General features: G+C 43.4%; 1 protein-coding gene across 5 annotated transcripts in view; it reads left to right on the forward strand.

Annotated features, from left to right (window-relative positions):
* CDCA7 (cell division cycle associated 7) overlaps window positions 1-19,876 on the forward strand; it is a 37,215-nt gene extending 17,339 nt beyond the window's left edge. The window contains exons 1-10 of one of the 5 annotated variants that reach the window (XM_079924438.1): window positions 7,046-7,310; window positions 9,998-10,123; window positions 10,541-10,777; window positions 13,375-13,611; window positions 13,920-13,997; window positions 15,029-15,235; window positions 15,856-15,993; window positions 16,859-17,008; window positions 17,415-17,551; window positions 18,510-19,876. In XM_079924438.1, coding sequence (XP_079780564.1) covers window positions 7,254-7,310; window positions 9,998-10,123; window positions 10,541-10,777; window positions 13,375-13,611; window positions 13,920-13,997; window positions 15,029-15,235; window positions 15,856-15,993; window positions 16,859-17,008; window positions 17,415-17,551; window positions 18,510-18,540 — 1,398 coding nt within the window. In that variant the 5' untranslated portion in view covers window positions 7,046-7,253 and the 3' untranslated portion in view covers window positions 18,541-19,876. Of the gene's footprint in view, window positions 1-7,045; window positions 7,311-9,997; window positions 10,124-10,540; window positions 10,778-13,374; window positions 13,612-13,919; window positions 13,998-15,028; window positions 15,236-15,855; window positions 15,994-16,858; window positions 17,009-17,414; window positions 17,552-18,509 lie in introns of those variants that run through there. The other 4 variants (XM_079924439.1, XM_079924440.1, XM_079924441.1 and 1 more) reach the window with 4 other exon arrangements.
* The last annotated feature ends 3,949 nt before the right edge of the window (window positions 19,877-23,825 follow it).

Genomic DNA, 23,825 nt, shown 5'->3' on the forward strand with positions numbered 1-23,825 from the left:
GTAATTATAGGGATGAGATCAGCTAAGCATGAGCCTTGCCCCAAGAAAACCAGAGCCCCTATTTTCATGCCTTATGTTAATATATGTTAGTAAAGCACCGGGTACATGGTGGATATCTATAGACAGAGCAAAGTACACTAATGTGGGATCTGTCTTATACTTTTTTATAACCCTAGTAATTATATAATTTCAACTGGAGGACCAATGTTGCACTTCTACTTCTAACTGCTATTTGATTATTGGAATTATAATCATGGTTTTTGATTTTTCAGATAGCTTTCAAAATATATCTCCAAATTTACAGAGCATTATGAATGTAGTTCATTGGCTTGTTTTTCGAGGACATCAATGAGATGTTTTTTCTTTTAGCGACAGCACTCTAAATCTCCTTTTTAATCCTACCATTTTATGCTCCTCTCCCACTGGTTATATTCTTGTTCTCTCTGACCTCCTAAATATCTCTTACATCCTGTTTTATGCTCACCCCTCCCTCTAATCCCACCAGAACAATACTAATTTAGGCCCTCATCATTCTGTGTCCTAGATAGCTGGAATAGCTTCCCGTTTCCCCAGCATCCAGCCTCCTTGTCCCCTTCATGTGCATTCTTTATCCTTCCAGAGTGATTTTTCTAAAATGCAAATTTTCCTATATTGTTCCTTTGCTCAAAACCCTATTGCTTTCAGGATACAACCTAAACTCCTTAGGCCTTTGCAATTCTAGCCCAACGGGTTCCTGTGATCGCCTTGGTTGCCATTAAATCGTCTGTATTGCACCTGTTGGTGCCTGGTAGTCTGCGCCACTGCCTGGTAGTGATACTCCGCAAAGCTCCTTGCTATAGTACTACTCACACCACCTCATCATCTCCTCAGTCATTAATGAGGATGTTTGGTGGCACTCGTAGTTGCAGATGCTGGTCTTACTGAGACAGGAAAAGAACCCCCTCTCCCACCGCCCACTTTTACAGTTCTTTCAATAAATGCCAAAGGGAGCAGTCCATTCTGAGTTACAACCCCAGGAGGCACAAGTTTCATCAGCCTGTTTAAAGACCATTTGAGTGGAATCATTGTGTCCTACTCCAAAACATCCCTTTGGGCCCCAAATCCATAGGTCCCGGAGATTCCCAGTCTAGCCTGAGTATCTGTCAGGGTCATTTCCTTTAACACTGGGGGACACTCACCAAGGGATAAGCGTGCTGGTTCTCCCAAGGCTGGACCTCTGTACACCCTGGCCAGACTGACAGTGCTGGGTGTTTTCTCCTTGTTTCTTCCTGGTGGCCCATGAAGAGAGGACATGTTTGTGAGTTAGGGGTATTATGTGTCATGATCATGAAAATTATTTTTATTAAAAAAATTGCAATCCCCCCCCCCCCCCCCGCCCGCCCTGCCACCCGCTGTGCGGCTTGTGGGATCTTAGTTCCCCGAGCAGGGATCGAACCTGTGCCCCCTGCAGGGGAAGCGCCGAGTCCTAACCGATGGGCTGCCAGGAAAGTCCCCCAAAATTGCAATCTTGAAACACTATTGTAGCAAAAAGGAGCTGTGAATTATGATGACTTTTTGAACTATTAATAATTCTATCACATTTTCCACGGTAATTTTTTCTGTCTAGAAATCTGGGAGAGGGTGGGATGGGAACGTGGTTTTGCTCCTCACTCCCCGCGCCTTTAACCTGACCCCATGAGTCCTTGTGGAATCCAGATTTTTGGTGAGCTGTTGTTGCTATTTTTTTATTTTTAAATTGTGGTAAAATGTACATGAAATTTACCATTTTAACAATTTAAAAGTGTACAATTCAGTGGCATTAAGTGCATTCACAGTGTTGTGCAAGCATTAGCACTAGCCATTTCCAGAACTTTTTCATCTTCCCACACAGAAACTCTGCATGCATTAAACGTTAATTCCCTCTTTCCCTTCAGTCCCTGGTAACCTCTATTCTACTTCGTGTTTCTGAATTTTTCTACTCTAGGTACTTCATATAATATTTGTCCTTTTGTGTCTGGCTTATTTCAGTTAACATAATGCTCTTTAGGTTCATCTATATTGTAGTATGTCTCAGAATTTCATTCCTTTTAAGGCTAACATTCTATTGTAGGTACATACCACATCTTTTTTCTATCCATTCGTCTGGTGATGGACATTTGTATGATTTACACCTCCTGGCTATTGTTAATAACACTGCTACAAACATGCGTGTACAAGTTTCTCTTTGAGTCCCTGCATCAATTCTTTTGGGTATATACCTAGGAGTGGAACTGATGGATCATATCGTAATTCTCTGTTTAACTTTTTAAGGACTGCTGGTGGACTGGTTTTGAACTCTACGGATCAATGTTCAGATTAGGCTCTTCCTTGGGGCCCTGGCCAATATCTTCAATTTTTAACCAATCTATAGTCAATCCTCAAGTCTCCTTTAAGCTAACAGTTAAACTTCCTCTCTCTACAGCAATTCTCTTTCCACAGAGTTGTTGAAGAGGAACAGATCTGAAGAAGAAATCAATGATCTGGAAAATTCACACCTAGGACAGTTTACAATAAGTTGTCTATGTAGCAAAAACTAGAAAATCTTCACACCTTTTTCTTTGGTACACTCCAGTTGTTTCCAGTGTATGTGGGGGGATGATCAAATTAAAAACAACCCCAAAACTCTTGAGCACAAACAAACAAAAACCTTGCTAAGTACAAATTTTTTAAAAAATTATGGAAGGAGAGCAAGTTAAAGGGGAGTCTGGATCATAAAAATGTAGGCAGAGTTAGGTTGTAGTTATAATTCAGTGTCCATAATGTTGGAACCGACTGATTCAGTAATTAAAACTTGACTTTATCTCATCCAGTGTTTAATGGTGCTCTAACACTAGCAATCAAGTATTTCACAATGGACAATGCTTATCCATGAGAAAACAAATATTTCCTCTCCCTAAAAATGGCCAGGTTTGTATTCATGGTTCCATATTCCATTCTCGCATCGGGTGTCAGATGTCAGCAAACTGACCTACTTAAAATGGTGTTGACGTATGATTAAAAGCAAACATACCAATATGGTTTGGTGGGGTAGGATTTGTGGATCTGACTGAGCCAGGGTGGTCATGGGCTGGGCCCTCCTGCAGAGTGGCTTCTGGCTGCAGAAGGGTAACTTAGACCTTTTGGGTTTCTTGCCTTTGTGCATCCTGAAAGCAGGCGTGGGGTGCGGTGGGGTGGGGCGTGGGAGTGGGGGTGGGGGGAGGGGGGCGTGTAGATCGATAATTAGGGGGTTATTTAAAATAAGTCACCTGACAGACTGCAACCTGCCTGTATCCACAAATACAATGACAACTCTCCCCAGTCCTTTGTTCCTGGGTGTGTGGCAGCTATTGAAGGTCTCTTGTTTACAGAGCAGCTTGGGTTCCAGTTACATTGCCTGAAAGAAGGAAAGGTGTGTGGGACTAGAGCAGCACACCTACTGGGACATTAGCTTTGTTTTGAAATCCATCTAAAAGTGATAACATGTTAGTAATTGTTGCATTCTTTGTCCTAAAACCAAACATCTAGAGGTCAAGGTTGACTTGAGCTCACCTTGTTATTAGTGCTCAGAACCTCAGGGTCAAGTATCATACTTAATAATAAGAAATGGAATTCTTTGTGCAAAGTGAATAAAAGCTATGGGACAGCACACAACCATCCTGAAAGTTCGTAACAGCCTGAGGAGTTCAAAGCTCTTTAACAGGAGACTGGTATTTTAGAATGTTTTACAGATTTAACATTCCTCCTACAATCATTCTGGCTCGTAATAAGTAGTTACTGAGTATGTGCTGTATTTATAGCCCTCGTACCAGATCCTGTCTGTGTATGTCAGGTGTGTGCTTATGAAATGTCAGGTATGTACCTATTACCTTTGCTCTGGCCTGCGCCCTCATCTCTGCACACTGAATTTCCATTCTTACTCATTTTGTGTCTTTCGTTCAAAATGAACATATTTACCTGTATATGATTAACATAGTGACATAAAACCTTTATGAGATGGCTAAAATTATAAGACTAGCTCGTATTCCAATTTATAGGACCCTATAAAGGGACCGCATATTTAACACTACAATATATATCTTGACTGACATAACAAATGTTTCAAAATTAAAGTTTTTTATCATAAAATGTTTCAGATACAAAAAAATCCCACAGAAAGTGAAAATATAAAAGACACTTATGCATCTACCACTCACATTTTGCCATATTTGCTTCATACATTGAAGACCTGACCCTCCCCTCCTTCCTCCATCTTTCCCTCCTCAGAGTTAACCTGTATCCTATTCCAACTGCACATGTCTTTATATACTTTCGCAACTTATGTATGTTTTGTGTTTAAAATTTGCATAAGGGGTATACTTTACAGAAATGTTTGCAATCTGCTTTTCCATTCAACTTTAAGATTTACTTACATTGATGCAAGCAAGCTATGCCATTCCTTTGAACACTTCAAATTCTATTGTATGAATACACCACTGTTCATGTCTCCATTTCCCTTCTGAGGGCCATTTAGGTTGTTGGCAATATTTTACTACGATACACAAATACTACTGTGAATGAACCATCCACTCCTCTGGTCTGGTTAGCTCCACCTTCAAAATAATACATCTTAAAATCTGACCACTTCCCCCCATCCCACGATCACCCTAGTCCAAGCCATCATTTTTTCCTCCAGGGGCTCGTAAGTGTCTCACTCTTGCCCCCCTTTAGTTTATAGTTCACACAGCCCATGGAGTCTGATTGGGTCTTGTCTTCATCAGAATCCTTCCTATCATACCTGATATAAAATCCAAACCTCTTCCTATGGCCAGGGAAGCCCCATGTGATCTGTCCCCTCACCCTCTCTTTCCCTAGCTTTCTGTAGTCCAGTATGGTCCTTTACTGGGCTTCTGTTCACTCTGCCTGATACCAGCACTTCCTTCATCTTCCTATGGCTTCCTCCCTTATTTTTATTCAGGTTCCTGATCAGATAACACCTCCTTTCCTGTTTCTATTTTCTTTTTTGTTTTCTGTTTCTATTTTCTGAATTGGTACCTCTTTCATTTCCTATCCATCTCTCCTCCTTCTTGGAAGTTATCACACCTGAAATTATCTTATTGTTTACTTCCAGTCCTCCACTAGAATGTCAACTTCATGGGCTTTATGTCCCAGTTCTCAGAATAGTGCCTGGTGTCATGGGTGTTGGCAAGCCTCAGCTGAACGAATAAAGGAGAGAGAGCATCAGTACAAGACTCATAATGTACCTTCTCCAGGACAGTATCTTGGAAACTTTGTTGATGGTGAAGCACAATAAGAAGTACGCGTTTTACACAGCATACACACAGACAGGCACAAGCGCTTCAGGAAACAATACTCACACTACTCTTATTTTTAAAATTCTATTTCAAAAAGAAAGAAGAAAATACGCTAGTTGCAACCCACTAAATTGATTTCACAATTTGCCAATGGGTTCTAACTTGCAGCATGAAAAACTTTGTTTTAGGGTATATATCCGGAAGTGGTTTTGCTAAATATTCCTGAATTGCACTCCCAAGTGAAACATTTACACTAATAACATCATTTCAGGGATTTCCTCATATCCTTACCAACACCTGGTCTTAACAGGCTTTAAATTTTTGGCCAGTCTGAGTGAAACTGTATCTCTGTTTTAATTTGCATTTTCCTGATTACTGAAAAGACTAATAGACCAGTGATCTTAACCTTAAAAAATATGAAAACTATATTCTGGTGCCCCAGCAAGACTAATACTTTTCTTATCAGAAGAAATAGGCAAAGTGAGTTAATCTTCCCCTACTTTATGTAGTTTAACAATTCCAAATTCTCACATGTTTAATTTTAGTGGCACAAGATTGTATTCCCAAGGACACAGTACTAACGACAATTTTAGTTCATTCACCATTCATGCAGTCGTTTATTTACTCAACAAATATTTATTGAGGGCTCGCTACTGCCAGCAATTTCGCCAGACAGAGCAACAAACTCTCCTGGCGCCTACCTTCCAGACCCTGAGTTCTTTGTTCCTCGCTCTGTGGCAGAGTGACCATGGATCAGGCGTGTAGTAGAAAGGCTCGAAAACTCCGATCAAGTTCTTAACGATTCTTCCAATCCACGTTCTCGTGCATCGATTATTCACAAGTTTTTGTATTCAATATAACCGGAGAGGAACGCAGTGTGTTCACGCATGCTCTCTCCCTGCAAAGGAATATTCCCAAGAGAAGTTTTGAAGGAGAAAGCGAATGCTTCATTTAAAGCACTTGTTTTAAACGTAAGATTATAATTAAGGTCTTTTAAAGCAACACAATTTATTTTACTTTTTCTTCTAAAAGCAACTTTTTCCCCTGTTCTCTACAAAAAAAATTTTTTTAAGCCTCACACTGTATTTCGTCGTAATGTCAGGTTCGTTTCAAAGGGCAATGAAAAATCTCAGGCTCATTCTGACTTAGGTAATTCTAAATTTTGACGAAGAACGTTAACTCCAAACCACATTAATGCAGTCTTTAGCTTCCATTCTTCTATAATTTCTAGACTTTATTATCCCGTAGATGAGTCTTAACTAACAGTAGCCCTTTCTCATTTCAAAACCACAAGTCTTATATAAAACAACTTCCCGTGCTTTCTGGAAAGAAAGATCAGGATTTAACTCATTTTATTGCTTCAGATAATGGTGCGGTTACCAGATAAGAGGTGCTACATCTAGGGGCAGTGCCTGGGCTGATAAACGGTGGAGCTCGTGCTTGGTTCTTTGATTTTTATTTTATATAACGTAAACCGCACACCGCAGGGAAAGTGCTAAATGCTGAGGCCGGCGCAGCTCTCCACGACTCCCATCTCCACTTTCCTCTCCCAGCCCCGGAATTCATGCAAATCAGCCTGCTAACCCCGGGGCAATACGACCCATTTTCGCGCCATTCGCTCGGGACCGTGCAGCTACGTAAAGAGGAGTGGTCCTGGAGCTCCCAAGGCATCACAGTTCCAAGGAGGATTTTAGGGGACTGCACGGCTATCACAGGACTTCAGGGTATCTGGGGGGGACCGCTTTTTTTCCGGGGCCGAGTGGGTCTCTCGCGCGGGTGGACCGTTACCATAGCTGGCAGGACCTGCGCCCCAACGCGGGAAAGCCTGCCGCGCCCCGCCCCTCCGGCCCGGGCTCTGAGCGCCCCGCCCGCCGGCCCGCGCTGCTCGAGCTCCGGCTCCTGCGTGGTGGGACGGAGGCGCGCGCGGCTTCTCAGCTCTCAGCGCTCAGAGCGCCAGCCGCCAGCATGGACGCTCGCCGCGTGCCGGTGAGGCTGGACGGGCGAAGGCGCGGGATGGGCGCGGTGGGTGTTGGGCACGGGCGGACCCCCTCCATCTCCGCGGCGGAGTGCCCTTATCAACTGGTGGCCGTCCTGGGCGGCGCCCGTTGAGCCAAGCCCCTGATGTTGTGCACTTGGGGGTAGTTCGGGGACTAGGGGTTGCCCCCGACGGGCGTGTGCACCCGGCGCGCGGGCGGTCCGGAGATTTGAGAGCTTTGCAGGATGGTTGGCAGCCCCGGGGAGCTCGAGGCCACGTGCGCCCGAGGTGCACGTGCGCTGGGGGCTGGCCGGGGGGGCCCATTGTGTCCGCTGTACGCAGACCTGCCCGCGGGGCGCGGAGGGGAACGCCGCCCTGCAGCCTCCAGGCCCTTTCCCGCGCGCAGCCCCGCGCGTACTGGGGGTCCTTGCGCGCGCTTCCCGCCCGCTTTTGCATCAACCATGCCGGCAGGCGCTTGTAACCACTGAGGGTTTGGAGTTTAAAGGTCTTGCAAATCGGTCTCTTTAGAACTTGGGTTATGCACACTTGAGGGGGCATTTCTAGTCCCAGGCGGGGATTTAGTGCAGCGGAAGGACTTGGTCTGAACGGTTCGCCGACCGTTTGCTCATTTCCCACTCCCTTCCCCACCCCCCAACCATCCTCTCAGCAGCGGGACGTAGCCCTGATGGAACGTTACTTTCTGCTCTAACGGAAACCGGAACGGAGGGTCTGCCCCAGAAGAGGTTAGAGGGTGGGGGTTGGGTGAAAAGGAAGAGAGTGACACGCTTAAAATAAATATGGGTAAGGGGCCCACGTGGGAAGGCTGGGATTCCCTGGGGGTGGGTGGGAGAGGGCGTGTTGGGGGCGTGGTTTCAGAGACAGCTCTCCTGAATGGACCTGGGCATTGGCTTTCGGCATGAAGAAAGACGTGTAGCTGGACTTGGACTCTGACGTGCCTGGGTTCAAATTTGGGCCATCGTGGGACTTGAATAGTTCCTTTCACCTCTCTGAGCCTCAGTTTCCACCTTTGTTGCGAGGAATTAATGTGAAAGCATACTTAGTGCCTGGCACAAAAAAACACCTATTAAGTGGTGTTAGTTATTACCTATCTGCCAAGAAAGTCCATCTCAACCATGATCATTTGCCTTGCTTCTTTCTAGGTCTTTTCCTCCAGGTATACATTTGCCTGATAACTAACTCTTGGCATGTGGTGACTAGTTAAAGCTCAGCAGGAATTTCCCTGCGAGCTTCCAACAGAATGCCTCCCTTGAGGCTGTCTTGGGCGTCTGACTGCTGGCAGGTATACTGATGAGTGAATGGTGATAATTCCTGCAGTAGTGCAAGGAGCTTTGCTGTTTTAGGAAACTGCAGACTCCTTGCAACCCTGTGATCTTGAGCAATCTGTTTCACCTCCTTGGAGCCTTTAATTTGCTCATCTGGAAAATGGGGAGTTTCTGAGATCTCCTTTAATAGGTAGTACCTCTACCTATTATCACATTTGCCTGCCTTTCTAAAAGGACCAAAGACTAAAACTTCCTAAGATGATTGAATGGAGTCTGTTGAGGAGTACTGGGTGGTTGGGTCCCATGATCATGAAAATAATTTTATTTGCAAGAGAAATGCATAATGTTAAGTATAGAAGGAAGGTCAGAATGTTCTGTTCACCCGACACCTCACATCTTGGCATTATTTTTGTGGGACCCCTAGCAGAGCTTGCCTTTTCAAAAGTTTTCAGTGTAAGGAGTCACTTCTGTTACTCCATGGCTATACTTCAGAAGAGAAAAATATAGGAACTACTAATACAGCATTTAAGAAATCTCATTAAATATTAAGAAATGGTAGAAACGGCCATCTTTTTACATGAGATTGATGCCAGTTGCATGTTCTGATGAGCAGTGCCAGGCTATTCAGTGTTCATGAATGAAGGCTGCATTTTCATATCCACAGGCCATTTGTGTCTTATGAAAGGACTTCTAAAAACTTAAGACTTGTGCAGCAAGGGGACTGCAGAAAGAGCTGAATGTCTGGCCAGCCTAATAGAGCCCTGAAGTGGAATCAGGCATTCTACCTGGGTTTGGAGGACTGTTTGACCTTTAACTTGGCTCCTGTACATTTGTTCACTGGGTCGATATATTTGATTTGTAAGGACTTGTGCTGAAATCACTCTACCCCTCCTGATTGGCACAGGCCTGTTTGAAAGCCTGCCATCTCGAAGTAGAGGTGCTGCCCAGTTTTTACAGTTTGGGAAATTAGCATCACAGTACAGAGCCCAAAGCTTACATAGAAAGATCTCATTAGCTTGATTTTGGCTGAGGGAGAGAAATCACTACCATTTTGTACTTTTGAAGTACAGTTTAATTTTTTTTTAAGGGCAGATTTTAGGAGTTTAGCTTTTTTTTTTTGTTTTTTTTTAGCTTTTAATGCCTTGGGAGCTCAGTATAATAATGTTAAGAGTTTGGGGCTCTTAAGGTGGGTAAAGGGGTAGCTCTACAGATATTTGAATAAATTGATAGTTGTCGTTATAATGTTCCTTCACAGGGATCTCTTTTTAGGATATTACCTGGTTTTGAAAAAATTTTTGTAGCAATTGCAAACCCGCCTTTTTCTGTGTAGGGTATAAGAAGTGGACACATCTCCTCTGTGCTGTTTGAACCTACTCAACTCAAAAATGATATCTTTCGTTAGATTCTGCGGTAAGCAACCCATTTAATAGTGTTGCCATTTCTGTTTGCAGCAAAAGGATCGCAGAGCAAAGAAGAACTTCAAGAAATTCAGATATGTGAAGTTGATTTCCATGGAAACCTCGTCATCCTCTGATGACAGTTGTGACAGCTTTGCTTCTGATAATTTTGCAAACACAGTAAGTGCTGCCTGAGAATAAACAGAATGGAGTCTGCCGTGCTCAAAATGCCTCAAATGCTTTGTGCGTGATTAAAACTGCTTGCTTTTTGCTTACATTTCTATACAGCCGTTATGAAAATACAGTATGCACTGTAATTTCATTTCACTTTTTGCTGTGGTTCTAGGTAGTAATTGTTGGAGGTAGATTAGCTACTTATTCTATCCTTTTGAAATGTCGCCTAACCTAACATGCCTGATGATTTGCCATAACAACTCAGAAATCATTTGTAAACCTCTGAACCATTTTTCTTTGTAACAAAAGCTATTCTCTTGTAATGCACTTGTAAATGTGATTTGCTCTCTGCACGGTTTATGGAAAATTGGTTCTTGAAAAGGAAAAAAAATGCACAACCACATTTATTTATTTATTTTACAGAAACCTAAATTCAGGTCAGATATCAGTGAAGAACTGGCAAATGTTTTTTATGAGGACTCTGATAATGAATCTTTCTGCGGCTTTTCAGAAAGTGAGGTGCAAGATGTGTTAGACCATTGTGGATTTTTACAGAAACCAAGGCCAGATGTCACTAACGAACTGGCCAGTATTTTTCATGCCGACTCTGATGATGAATCGTTTTGCGGTTTCTCAGAGAGTGAGATACAAGATGGAATGGTGAGTTTGAGAATTTCACCAATATCAAGAAATAAGGTACCTTTAGAGGCATGACGTACTTGCCTAAAAAGTTTTTTTTTTCCTTAAGATTTTCGTTTTAGTCATGCCAGAAGATTTTGTTGATCTTTTAAAAAGTTTTAAGAGTATTTTCTTCATGTCTTAAAGCAGTTTTTTGCTAATGTAGTTCTCCTTGTAAAGCTTGACCATTTTTGTAGTCTCTGAAAATCTTGGAAACTGGTAAGATAGAATTGGCCCGCCTGCAGATTTCTGTTGCTACAGAAATCCAGCCTAATCAGAGGAAGCACACGTGTCCTCAAGATGAGCTACATTCACATTTAAGTTCAAGTGCCCAGCCCAGGGCCTGACATAGAGTAGGCCTTCAGTAAATGTCGGTTCCTGTAGTGGATCTGTGCCTGCATCCGGAAAGCCTGTGATAACTCCCATGCAGGAGCTTAAGTGCAGGTAATGACAATTAGGGCCCTGCCTGCTTCCACTTTGGCTCCTCTGTTGGCTTTTCCTGTGCATGCTGTCTTACCTTTAGCCTCTGTTGTCCTGCTCAGGACACTGCTGCCGCTGACGCACCTCGGTCCCACTCTCCCCGAGCATGCTGGTTACTTCTGCACACGTTTTTCTGTTAGCAAGACTTTCTCGACAGACTGTTGATTTGCAGTCAGGTGCGTGCTCTCTAGCTCATTGTGCTCTGACACGGGTCCACTGCCTGGGACCGCACTTGAGCGGCACTGACATAAGTGAGGACGCCTGACCAGCGAGTGTTTATCACTGTCTAACTTCACGATAATGTAATATTTCCTCTAAGAGGTGGTGTTGGTCTGAATCAGTATGTATTGGAGTTATTGGCAGGGGCTGATCTGCGAATCTGGATGTCACCCAACATTGTCTATAGCCTGAATCATTTCCGGGCAATGTTTCAATTCTTTGTAGATGCTATTTGTTGCGATTGATAAAATGCCAATTGATTAAAAGGCTTAAGAACTGATAAAAGTTTTGTCATTTTATATCTTTCAACCCATGCACACTAAAAATATAAGAATAGTACAAAAAGCGGTGGGGATTTTGGAATGTTAAAAAATGAGTCTTCCGTTTCTGGGACTTTATGGGTGGTATTTTTTGCCTCTCTCTTTTTTTTGTTTGTTTTCAGCCATCACCACAGTCATTTTCAGAATATTTTTGTCACCCCAAAAAGAAATGCTGTACCCATCAGCAGTCACTTTGCATCCTTTCCCAATATCCTCAGTTCCTGACAACCGTTAATCTATTTTGTCTCATAGATTTGCCTATCCTGGGCATTTCCTAGAAGTGGAACCCTACAATATGTGGTCTTTTGTGACTGGCTTCTTTCACTTAGCATAATGTTCTCAAAGTTCTTCCATGTGTCAGTACTTCATATCTTTTTTTTTTTTTTTTTACTTCATATCTTTTTATTGCTGAATAATATTCCATTGTGTGAATATACCACATTTTATTTATCCACTCATCAGCTGATGGACGTTTCGGCTGTTGGCACCTTTTGTTAGGACTGATGCTGCTCTGAACATGTGCATACAGGTTTTTGTATGGACGTACACTCTTCAGTAGGAGTAGAATTGCTGAGTCATATAGTCTGTATGGTTAACCTTTTGAGGAACCGCCAGACTGTCTTCCAAACTGGCGGCACCATTTTACAGTCCTACCAGAGTGGGTGTGTGGGTTCCAGTTTCTCCACATCCTTGCAGTACTTATTGATTTGGTTCTGCTAGTGGGTGGGAAGTGATGTCTTGTGATTCTGATTTGCATTTCCCCAGTGGCTAATTTTCATACATTTTAAATGGTGGAAACATACTACTTTTGGAATCTGAGATTTTAAGAATTTTAGGCTTCCAAAAAGTGGATAAGAGAGGGAGGTAGTCAGATCTCATAGAGACAGAAAGTAGAATGTGGTTGCCAGGGGTTGAGGGGGAGGCGAGTGGGGAGTAACTGTTTAATGAGTATGGAGTTTCAGTTTGTGAAGATGAAAAAGTTCTGGAGATGGATGGTGGTGATGGTTGCAGAACAATGAATGTATTTAATGTCATTCAACTCTACACTTAAAAATGGTTCCAGTGAAAAATTTTATGTTATGTTATACATTTTGCTAGTTTTTAAAAAAAGTAGTACAGAACATTGAGACATCTTTTAATAAAGTTTAGTATTGCCATAAGCATTGAAATAATATTTATGAGAGCACACGTATTTACTGCTAGGGGAGTTCTTTTCAAAATGCATAAAGATTCTATTTTTAAAGAAATGAAAAAGGGAGCTGGGATTTTCACATTAAAAAAATGGCTCGGAACCACTGGCCTAGGGACTGTGAAGGTGGCTTATAACAATGTGTCTCACGTAGGCTCCCCGAGTTAAACTACACTCAGGTTGTTGTATTTATTTGTAATTCTTGATTTTGTTACCCAGAGCTGTCAATTAAACTTGACAATTAAAGTGTTCAGTGCAAATGTATTTGCTGCAAGCTCTTTTTGTTCCAAAGGCATATTTTGTAGTCATACTGTTGCAGACTGTGCAACAATCAGCAAGTCATTAATGCCTCACTTGTTCTGATTGACTAGAGGCTGCAGGCAGACCACGCGGGCTGTCGGACCCGCAGTCAGTGCAGAAGTTCCGGACCTCTCCGGGTGGCCATGAAGTTTCCAACTCGAAATACCAGGGGAGCTGCCAACGAGAGAGCAGTGCCCTCCGAACCCTCAGAGAATTCTGTGACCGATTGCAATTCTGATTCAGAAGATGAAAGTGGCATGAATTTTTTGGAGAAAAGGGCTTTAAATATACAGCAAAACAAAGCAATGGTAGGTATCTGACTTTGAATGTATTAGAACTCACCCTTCCTTCCCAGCTTTTCTCTAAGCCACTTGTTGCTTATATCTTTGTCATAAGAATTATTTTCCATGTAGCTCTGAAATTTTCATAACATATGTTTTAAACTGTGTTTCTTTTCCTAAACTTAACTTTTCTTTTTTTAATCTATTAAAGTCTTGGTAGATGTATAGGGGAAATCAGAAACTCTTTGAAACGTGCTACTGTGATTTCCAGAATTTACTTGTTTTCAGTAGTTATTCTAAACCAATAACTTCTGTTTACTGTCCTCCCTTTTTAGCTTGCAAAACTAATGTCAGAATTAGAAAGCTTTCCTGGCTCCTTCCCTGGAAGTCGTTCCCTGCCAGGCTCCAGTTCAGTAAGTACAAATCCTTGTTTGTATGGTACTGTTTTGGGGAGGTCTGATTTTAAATGGGCAGGTCTGATTTTAAAGTCCAATTTCGTTATTTCATGTGGTCTTGTAGACAGACTTAGAGGTGATAGAGGAAAGCTTCTGACAGATCTCTGGGACCTCTTCCTTGCACCCTGGGCCAGGGGTGCCCCTGTCCCCTGATGCCGAGCTCCTGTGGGGCTCAAACCCCAAGCCCCTCCGTTTTCCTTGGCCACCCACGTGGCACGTGGGGTCCTAGTTCCTGGACCAGAGATCGAACCCGCGCCCCCTGCAGTGGAAGCACGGAGTCTCCACCACTGGACCTCCAGGGAAGTTCCTCAAACCTCTTTTGATTGGTTGTTTCTTTTCCTCCCACCCAAGTAAACCTAAGACCCTCAGGGGTAGGAAATAAAGATCGAAAATGGTTTTTTCTGTATCCCCAGCATTGGCAGATTCCTCCTACATGGTAATGGATGTTTTTAAAATCTGAGAATGAAAAAAAAGAAAGCAAAAACAATTTGTTAACCAAGTCATGGCCTAATGTATGTGATTATATCCTGAGGAAACTAAGCTGGTGCAACTCAGGGGAATCTGGTGTGTCTGGTGTGGTACAAAAGGAAAGATTTCCTTTTCCGCCTCTCCGTGAGCAGGAATAGAACAAGGAAAAGCATACATACATTTCTCTCTTGGGCAGTATAGGAACAGTGAATATGTTTCAGGGCTCAAGAGATGTTGTAGAAAAGGTTTTTTTTTTTGGAGAACGAGATTCTTTCTCGCATCTTTATTGAGTAAAGCATAAATAGATCATCCCTCAGTTTGAGAGAAACCAGGTTTGGTGTTAACAAAAGCCAAATTACAATGGCTGTATCATTTCTGGGCTCATTTTCCATGCATTACAGAGAGGCTGAAGGAAATCGGGAAGTGGAGTACTCCTTTTACTTAAAGGACAACCTGGTTCAGGAGAAGGTGCCACTTCTCATTCTGGAATAAACGGGTCCAATCCTCTGTGTTTTGTTCAGCGTCCAAAGACACCCCGAAGGCGCACATTCCCAGGTGTCTCCTGCAGGAGAAACCCTGAGCGGAGAGCTCGTCCTCTCACCAGGTCGAGGTCTCGGGTCCTTGGGTCGCACAGTGCCCCGCCCACGGAGGATGAAGAGGAGGACGAGGAGGAAGAGGATAAGTACATGTTGGTGAGAAAGAGGAAGCCCGTGGCCGGCTACGTGAACGTGAGTTCTCCGCTTTTATGCTTTCTCTTCTGTTTGTCATGTTCTGTGGGCCCAGGGTCATGGACACAGCACGGGAGCACACACCCCCTCAACACCAATGATCCGTATGAAATGTTCTTCTCAAACACTCCAGAACGGTTAAAGTCACATCAGCTTTTTTTTTTTTTTTTTTGCGGTACGGGAGCCTCTCACTGTTGTGGCCTCTCCCGTTGCGGAGCACAGGCTCCAGACGCGCAGGCTCAGCGGCCATGGCTCACGGGCCCAGCCGCTCCACGGCATGTGGGATCTTCCCGGACTGGGGCACGAACCCGCGTCCCCTGCATCGGCAGGCGGACTCTCAACCCCTGCGCCACCAGGGAAGCCCCATATCAGCTTATTTTGATGGTTCTTGCTAGCAGGCAAGAGGATCAAAATTATCTTGGGCTTTTCTTAATCGTAGGAGTCATTTCCATGATGTTGTCCCATGATCCTTAGTAAACTTAGGATTCTCCCCTTCTCCGTAAGCTCTAAGAATGATTTCCAGGTTGAATTCTCTGAAGAAATGACAAAGCGAGTATCTTGAGATTCAGAGCTGGCAAGAGCCAGGAAGGCCACTCTGTTCCATGTTTCTCATTATGCAGGAAGATGACATGCCCCGAAGTCGTCGCCCCGGATCCATGGCCCTTCCCCATATAATCCGCCCAGTGGACGAAATCACGGAGGAAGAATTGGACAACATCTGCAGCAACTCTCGAGAGAAGATCTATAACCGTTCATTGGTCAGAGCCTCTAAATGATGTCTGGAAATGTACACGTCTGTGAGAGAGACATTTTGCTAATGTTCTAACAGTCTTAGCATATGGGATGTGTGCCTGTGTGTTTTTTTCATGTAAGAACAGAGAGTTTTGTAGCATCCTTGGGATTTAGCTTTCTTAGTAAGTTTGCAGTAGTAGTAGTTGCTTAGTAAGTCTTTAGTAGCATAAAATCTTTTCTCTTAATTTAGAAATTGATTCATTCAACCTAAGTATCTGTTAACGTGTGTCTACATAGATAGGTGTTGGGGATATGGTTGTGTGGTAAAGATAAACAGATCTTTTTTTTTTTTTGCGGTACGCAGGCTGCGGCCTCTCCCATTGCGGAGCACAGGCTCAGCGGCCATGGCTCATGGGCCCAGCCGCTCTGCGGCATGTGGGATCCTCCCGGACCAGGGCACGAACCTGTGTCCCCTGCATCGGCAGGCGGACTCTCAACCACTGCGCCGCCACCAGGGAAGCCCAAACAGATCTTTTCTTATTGTAGTTTTGATAACATAAGGTATTGCGTCTGCCAGTTGAATGAAATCACCATGCTTGAGATACTTTTCATGTCCTTTTGTATACATGTGTGTATAGATGTGAACTAGGATTCAAAGAGAAAATATGAGACTTTACCCACAAAGAAGGACATTCTTTTTTTTCTCTTTAAATTTTTTTTTGTAGTCAAATTCCTCCTTTTTTTGGCTGTGCGGCTTGCCCTCCACAGTGAAAGCGTGGAGTCCTAACCACTGGACCGCCAGGGAATTCCCAAAGAAGGACATTCTTTAAGTATTTTGTCTACAGAAAGCAGTGTTTTTGTTTTTGGTTCTTATTTGCTTATTATTTGCAGGGAACGACTTGTCATCAGTGCCGCCAGAAAACTATGGATACCAAGACAAACTGCAGAAACCCAGAGTGCTGGGGCGTTCGAGGCCAGTTCTGCGGGCCCTGCCTTCGAAACCGTTACGGTGAAGAAGTCAGGGATGCTCTGCTAGACCCAGTACGTGCCTCGAAGGGGTGGTCCTGGGGGCTCGAGAGTCTGCCGTGAGCTGATAGGGCCAGAGAGAGATTGAGCCCTTAGTGTCGTGGGACATTCATTTCGGGGAAGACAGATGCATTCAGAGTGTTGGTGGATAGTGGTGAGCCCTTCTGGAGTGCTCCCGACCCGGCCATTCGGGGAAGTCCGTTCCCCACTTAGCCCTGCTAGTGGCTGTGGAACTTTTTCCGTGGGATTTCCTAAGGGAACGTGATGCATGACTAACTGATGTTAACCATGTTACGAGGTTTTTAATAATTAAAAAGATCTGAATGCAATTGATCAGGCCCATCTTAAAGGTTAAACAGGAGTAAATAAGTAAGCGGCGGCGTGAGGTTTAACTTAATGGTGCCTTTTCATGCTTATTCAGAGCTGGCACTGCCCACCGTGTCGCGGGATCTGCAACTGCAGCTTCTGTCGGCAGAGAGACGGGCGGTGTGCAACTGGGGTGCTCGTGTACTTAGCCAAGTACCACGGCTTCGGGAACGTGCATGCTTACTTGAAAAGGTAGGGCTGATTTTTCCCTCTTCCACACCCAAATCTGACATTCATTTTTGTATCTTAATAAAACGGTCGAAGTCAGAAGAGTGGTCTTATGGAGGGCAGGAGGGTGCAGGTATTAACTAGAAAGGGGCACATGGGGAGTCGGGGAGGGTTGGAAACATTTTATATCTTCATCTGGGTGGTGGTGACCCTCGTGGGCATGCGTGTGTAAAATTCAAGCTGTACACTTAAGATGTGTTATAACTTGATAGAAACGTTTAAAAGAGTGAATTAGGCTCTCAGAAGATTATTATTTTTTTAACTTTTTAAAAATTGAAGTATAGTTGATTTACAATGTTGTGTTTCAGGTATACAGCAAAGTAATTCAGTTATACATATATATATATATATATATTTTTTTTTCATATTCTTTTCCATTATGGTTTCTTACAAGATACTGAGTTTAGTTCCCTGTGCTATACAGTAGGACCTTGTTGGTTATCTATTGTATATATAGTAGTTTGTATCTGTTAATCCCAGACTTCTGATTTTATCATCCCCTCAACTCCCTTCCCCTTTGGTAACCATAAGTTTGTTTTCTATGTCTGTCAGTCTGTTTTTGTTTTGTAAATAAGTTTTCATTTGTATCATATTTTAGATTCTGCATATAAGTGATATCATATGGTATTTGTCTTTCTCTCTCTTATTTCACTTAGTATGATAATCTCCAGGTCCATCCCTGTTGGTGCAAATGGCATTAATTCATTCTTTTTAATGGCTGAGTGATATTCCATTGTATATATGTACCGCATCTTCTTTATCCATTCCTCTGTCGATGGACACTTAAGTTGCTTCTATGTCTTGGCTGTTGTAAATAGTGCTGCTATCAACATTGGGGTGCGTGTGTCTCTTGGAATTAGTTTTCAGAAGAGAATTGTTAGGCCGAAAACCATATCCTGACATGTTCCCTCTTCTCTTTCAGTCTAAAACAGGAGTTTGAAATGCAAGCATAATAATTGGAAGATCCACTACCTGCCTTCCACTTCACAAATCTTCCTTGTTTTAAAGTTTTCAATTTTGTCATGTGATTGAAACCCGAGTTTAAGAATTCTGATGATCAGTCTGTCTTATAGGCAAATCAGGTTAACCTCATTAGACATGCACGCGTGTCTGGGCATCACGGGGGTGTAGTGCCAGCTGTACCCTGCCCTCCTGCAGTTTCTCCTTTGCATTTCCCTCCACCCCTCATCCCGTGCCATCCCCCTCTTATCTCCAGTGGTTCTCTTCCACCATTTAGTTTCAGAACCCTTTTTAAATGACAATTTTATGAAAGCATGTTTGATTTAATTGGTGTTGAAATAGCCCTGGAATCCACCCATAAAACCAAGCACTTAGAAACGCAGTACTAGTGTTAACTAACTACATCTCTTGATTTCCAGAGACTAGCCCTCTAACTTGCTTACGTGAAAACACTGGGTCTGATTTAGTGTTCGCTGACATTTTTAACAGAATCAAGGCACAAAAGTCTTAAAACCATGTGGAAAAATTAGGTGATTGTTGGCAAGTGGAATATATGACTGTGGAGGCCTCTCAGGAGAATATTCCATGTATTGTGCTTATTATTCAAGTTGTCACAGTTGAGGCTTAGCTGCTGCTGATTTCTTCCACCAAGTGCATCTGGCCCACACGGTCACGACCCAAAGGTTCTCGGGCAGTGCTATACTTGAAATCATTGTAGAAAAGCCATCCTGGGGAATTGGGACGGGGAGCCTTCAGGAGTAGGCCGATTTGAATTCATGGAATAAAACTTCAGGATGAGTGTAGTTTGCCAAGTTGTTTTCAGTTCATAACGTAAGGTATTTCAAATAAATTCTTGCTTATGTTGCGTGGAAAATTGATACTTATACTCAGCTACAATTCTTTGCAGTTTTTACTTTCTTGAAGAAATTATAAACCAGGCACAGGGTTCGCATTCAGGTTTGAAGCACTTTTATAACACTGAGAAGTGCCTTTTTGGAGAAGGGTGACTTTCAACAGTTTGCTAACTTGACATCTCTGCCAGTTTAGTTTCTGGGCAGAGTCCGTGTGTCGTCTCTCCCTCTGCCTGTTTCGGCATGAATCAGATCGTTTGCTAGAGGTAGAATCTAAGTGTGTGTGTGTTCATTTTGCTTTGCGTCTGCAGCCCGTAGCTGTGCCTGTGCAGTGTTTGGTGCATAATTGGACCTTGAATCAATAAATGTAAATAGAGCATTTGATCTGTTATGCTTTTATACAAAGTTTTTTATTTTAATAATAAAACATTTTGTTCTAGCTTGTCTGCTTTTTTAAAAATCTTTGATGCTCAATCTTACCGCACTGAGTCCTAATTTTTTCCTCCTATTTAAACAAAAGACCATGTCTGCCTTTTCGAGAGCCCCCTCCCCCTTCCCCCCCACCTGCACACACACACTTTGGCTTAAGTTTCTGACAGTCAAGGGCCAGCTCTTTTGAACAGGGCCTGGCTTGGTGATAATGCCTGATAGCTGTGAATCAGAATCAGCTAAGACGGCTACATCACCAGATAGAAAATACGGGCCCCTGAAGTTTCACAATGTTGTTTTCTTTTCTTTGACCATTTGCCAACCCAAGAACCAACAGTGATTTCACAATACCTGGCTTGCTTTTATCAACCCTTCGGATATTTATTGCAGGTACGCTGTGCCTTGAGACCTATTCCAGAACTGAGAGAATCAAAAGACAAAAAAAGCATGGTTCAAAAGTTCTCGTACCCGATTCTTTAGACCAGGGTTGGCAAGCTACGTCCTGGGGACCAGATTCTGCTGCAGCCTGTATTCATACGACACATGAACTAAGTATGGTCTTCTACATTTTTAGAGGGTTTTTTAAAAAAGAAAGCATGTGACATAGTGGCCCACAAAGCCTGAAATTCTTTATGGTAAGTTTGCTGAGTCTTGCTCTAGACTTATCTGAGAAACCACGTTTACACCACATACATCTGGGGAGAAGACCAAAATAAATGAAGTTACACAACTGTAACTGTATTCTATACAAGCCCAAAAGAAATTGACATTTCTTTTCATAAACTCTTAGTATCTTAAGAAGCCCAATTATAACCCAACCCTTTTAGGGATGCAATTGGGAGGCTTCTATTTTTGGAGTTAATCAAAATTGGTCGTCGTTTGGAACATTTTTGGTGTTACCATGTTTTAAAATTATGAAGTGGCACTTATGTGGTTTTCATTAAAAATATTGCTAGCAACAGTAGATGCTGAAGCCTTATACCCTGAAAGGATTTACAATCTAGTGGAAGAAGTAAGACAAAAATCTAAAAGTAACGTGCTGTAGGAACGAAGAGAGGAAAAGCAATTGGCGTTTTCTCACTAGCAGGTGTTTTACAGCGTTGATGGGCAGGTCTGCTGCTCTGTCTCAGCCTTGTCTGTGGGAACCTCTACTTTCTCCCATGCACCCCACTGTAAAGCTCCACACACGGTCCTTAGAGTTGCGAGAACTCCAGTTTGGACAATTAGATGAAAAAGTAGTATGAGGGTATTCATGCTTCAGGAATTGCCTTTGTATTTCTCCATCCTGGGTTCCCAGAGGTAGAGATGGTATCCAGCTTTATCTTCACCTACTAAGAGGTTGAGGAAGGAAATAGCAACTATAATAGACTTTAGTAGTTTCATAGGAGGGGCAAAGGCAGTAGTTAGAAGGTGGTGCAGGACAGGGTTATTTGTGTTTTATCTTGCTTTCAGAAAAGAAGTGAGAGGGAGCTCCTGATGGCTCAAGGTGGGGTAGACAGTTGAGTTATTTGCATGCCAGGGATGGATTACGGGTTCAGGGATTTAGAGCATGGCTGTAGAGGATTAGGTTCTGACAAGAAAGTGGTAGCAAGTCCTGAGGGGAATGAAAGGTGAGCATATGTGACTTTTGTGTTAATGTTAACTGCACATTTGTGGGGTAGTAGCTCAAGGGTGAACTAAATCCAGAGAAGTTGAGAAAAGTGCGCAGTGCCACGTAGCTAAAGTGGCTGAGCTTGACTAGAGTATTCCGGGGAGAAGCCTTTTTTTTTGGTAACTAAGCAGAACTCGGGCAGCCTTAGGAGTCAGAAGCAGAGGAAAGGGCTGTGGATCAGGTTGTGGCAGTGAGAACAAGGGCGTCTTGGGTGCTGGGGCAGTCCTGGCCGAGGTGGCTTATGTGGAAACCCTGTTGGTGGGGAGACAGGAGGGCTGGGAGGGGCTGAGGGCTTCTGTGGTCAGGAGGGGTTGGGGGTAGGATTCCGTAGGCCCCTCTCATCCCTGGGGGATATGTTCCAAGACCCCCAGTGGATGCCCAAAACCACAGATAGTACCAAACCCTATATATACTATACTTTTTCCTATACATACATACCTATGATAAAGTTTAATTTATAAATTAGGCATAGTTAGAGATGAACAACAACACCTAATACAATAGAACAAAGGTGTAATAAGGTGAATGTGCACACTCGCTCTTTTATAATGTACTGCACTCGCCCTTCTGATGGCCATGTGAGAGGATGAAATGCCCTGCGTGATGAGATGAAGTGAGGTGAATGGCAGTGGGCATTGAGACGGAGCATTAAGCTACTGTTGATCATCTCCTTCCCGTGACCCTGGATGTCAGGAGCAGACGATATGGATGGCTGGGGATCTCCCAGTGGGACGGAGCAGGGCAGCACGAGACTTCATTGTGCTACTCTGAATGGCACACAATTTAAAGCTTCTGAATTGTTTGTTTCTGGAATTTTCCATTTAGTGTTTTTGGACCAAGGTTGACCTTGGGTAACTGAATCCGAGGAAAGCAAGACTGCGGATAAACAGTGTCTGCTTACTGTGGTAGGTATTGGCTCATTAACTGCAGGGCATTAAAGTCCTGTGGTTAGAAGACTCCTTAGTTAACTACAAGGTTGAGGAAGGAGAAGAGGGTGAGAACTTCCAAAGGAGGCATTGCTATGAGATAGTGGAGGATGGACTAAACTTGGAATGGCGGGAGGGAGCTGGGGATCTTTGCTTTCGCATGTATAAGGTATGGGCTCAGCTGTAGAGAAATTAGTGTGCTCCAGGTAGAGACCTTTATTCATAATAGCCAGGTGATGAAAGACTTGTTTGAGGCAAAAAGCCAGAAACAAAGGAGACATCACTTAAGGTTAAAAGTCACTAACTTTTTTTTTTTTTTTTTTTTTTTTTTTTTGCGGTACGCGGGCCTCTCACTGTTGTGGCCTCTCCCGTTGCGGAGCCGGACGCGCAGGCTCAGCAGCCATGGCTCACGGGCACAGCCGCTCCGCAGCATGTGGGATCTTCCCGGACCGGGGCACGAACCCGTGTCCCCTGCATCGGCAGGCAGACTCTCAACCACTGCGCCACCAGGGAAGCCCTTTTTTTTTTTTTTTTGACCTTCCGTGCATTTTGTTTTATATGGTAGCATTTGTATTCTATAGCATTAAGAATGTCAAAACATTTAAAATGGCCATATAATAGTATTTGTTTATATGAATGGTCCATATTTTACTTAAACAATTCCCAAAATTGGGGTATCTTGGTGGTTAACAATCTTTTGATATTGCGAGTAATGCTATTGTTAGTATCGTTATGCCCAAATCTTTGGTTAAAATAGATTTCTAGAAAGTGTGGTAACTCTTAGTTGCAAGGATGAAGAAAGGTAGGAGGCTGAGAATTTTGGAGACTGTGGGGCTGGTCTGTAGCCCTAGACTGTAGCACAGAGTTCTAGGTGAACTTGGGTATAGCCCAAGGGTGGGGAGAGAGGAGGAAAGCTGCTTGGCTAGACACCAAAATGGGAGGCATGGCTCATTGTAGGTCAACTCAACCTGTAGGATTGCAAATGTGCGTAGCCTGCCAAATAGGAAACTTTTTTTTTTTTTTAACGTAATCCTGTGCCTTGAAGGTTTGTTGGGAGTGTTTATTGTCAGATGAAAGTACCTGCTGATAACACATGATTGCAGCAATGCTCAATCCAACATTATATTGATAAATATTTGCCACAGGAGGGACTCTAGAGTTAGTTGAGCCACCTCCTGGGTACAAGACACAGTGTTCAGTACAGTATGTACGTTAGCTTTTCATAGCAGGTATTTTATTTTTATTTTAACTTTTTTTTTTTTGCGGTACGCGGGCCTCTCACCGTTGTGGCCTCTCTTGCTGAGGAGCACAGGCTCCGGACACGCAGGCTCAGCGGCCATGGCTCACGGGCCCAGCTGCTCCGCGGCATGTGGGATCTTCCTGGACCGGGGCACGAACCCGTGTGCCCTGCATCGGCAGGC

This window comes from Stenella coeruleoalba, assembly GCF_951394435.1.
Source record: "Stenella coeruleoalba genome assembly, chromosome: 6".
Taxonomy (NCBI): domain Eukaryota; kingdom Metazoa; phylum Chordata; class Mammalia; order Artiodactyla; family Delphinidae; genus Stenella; species Stenella coeruleoalba.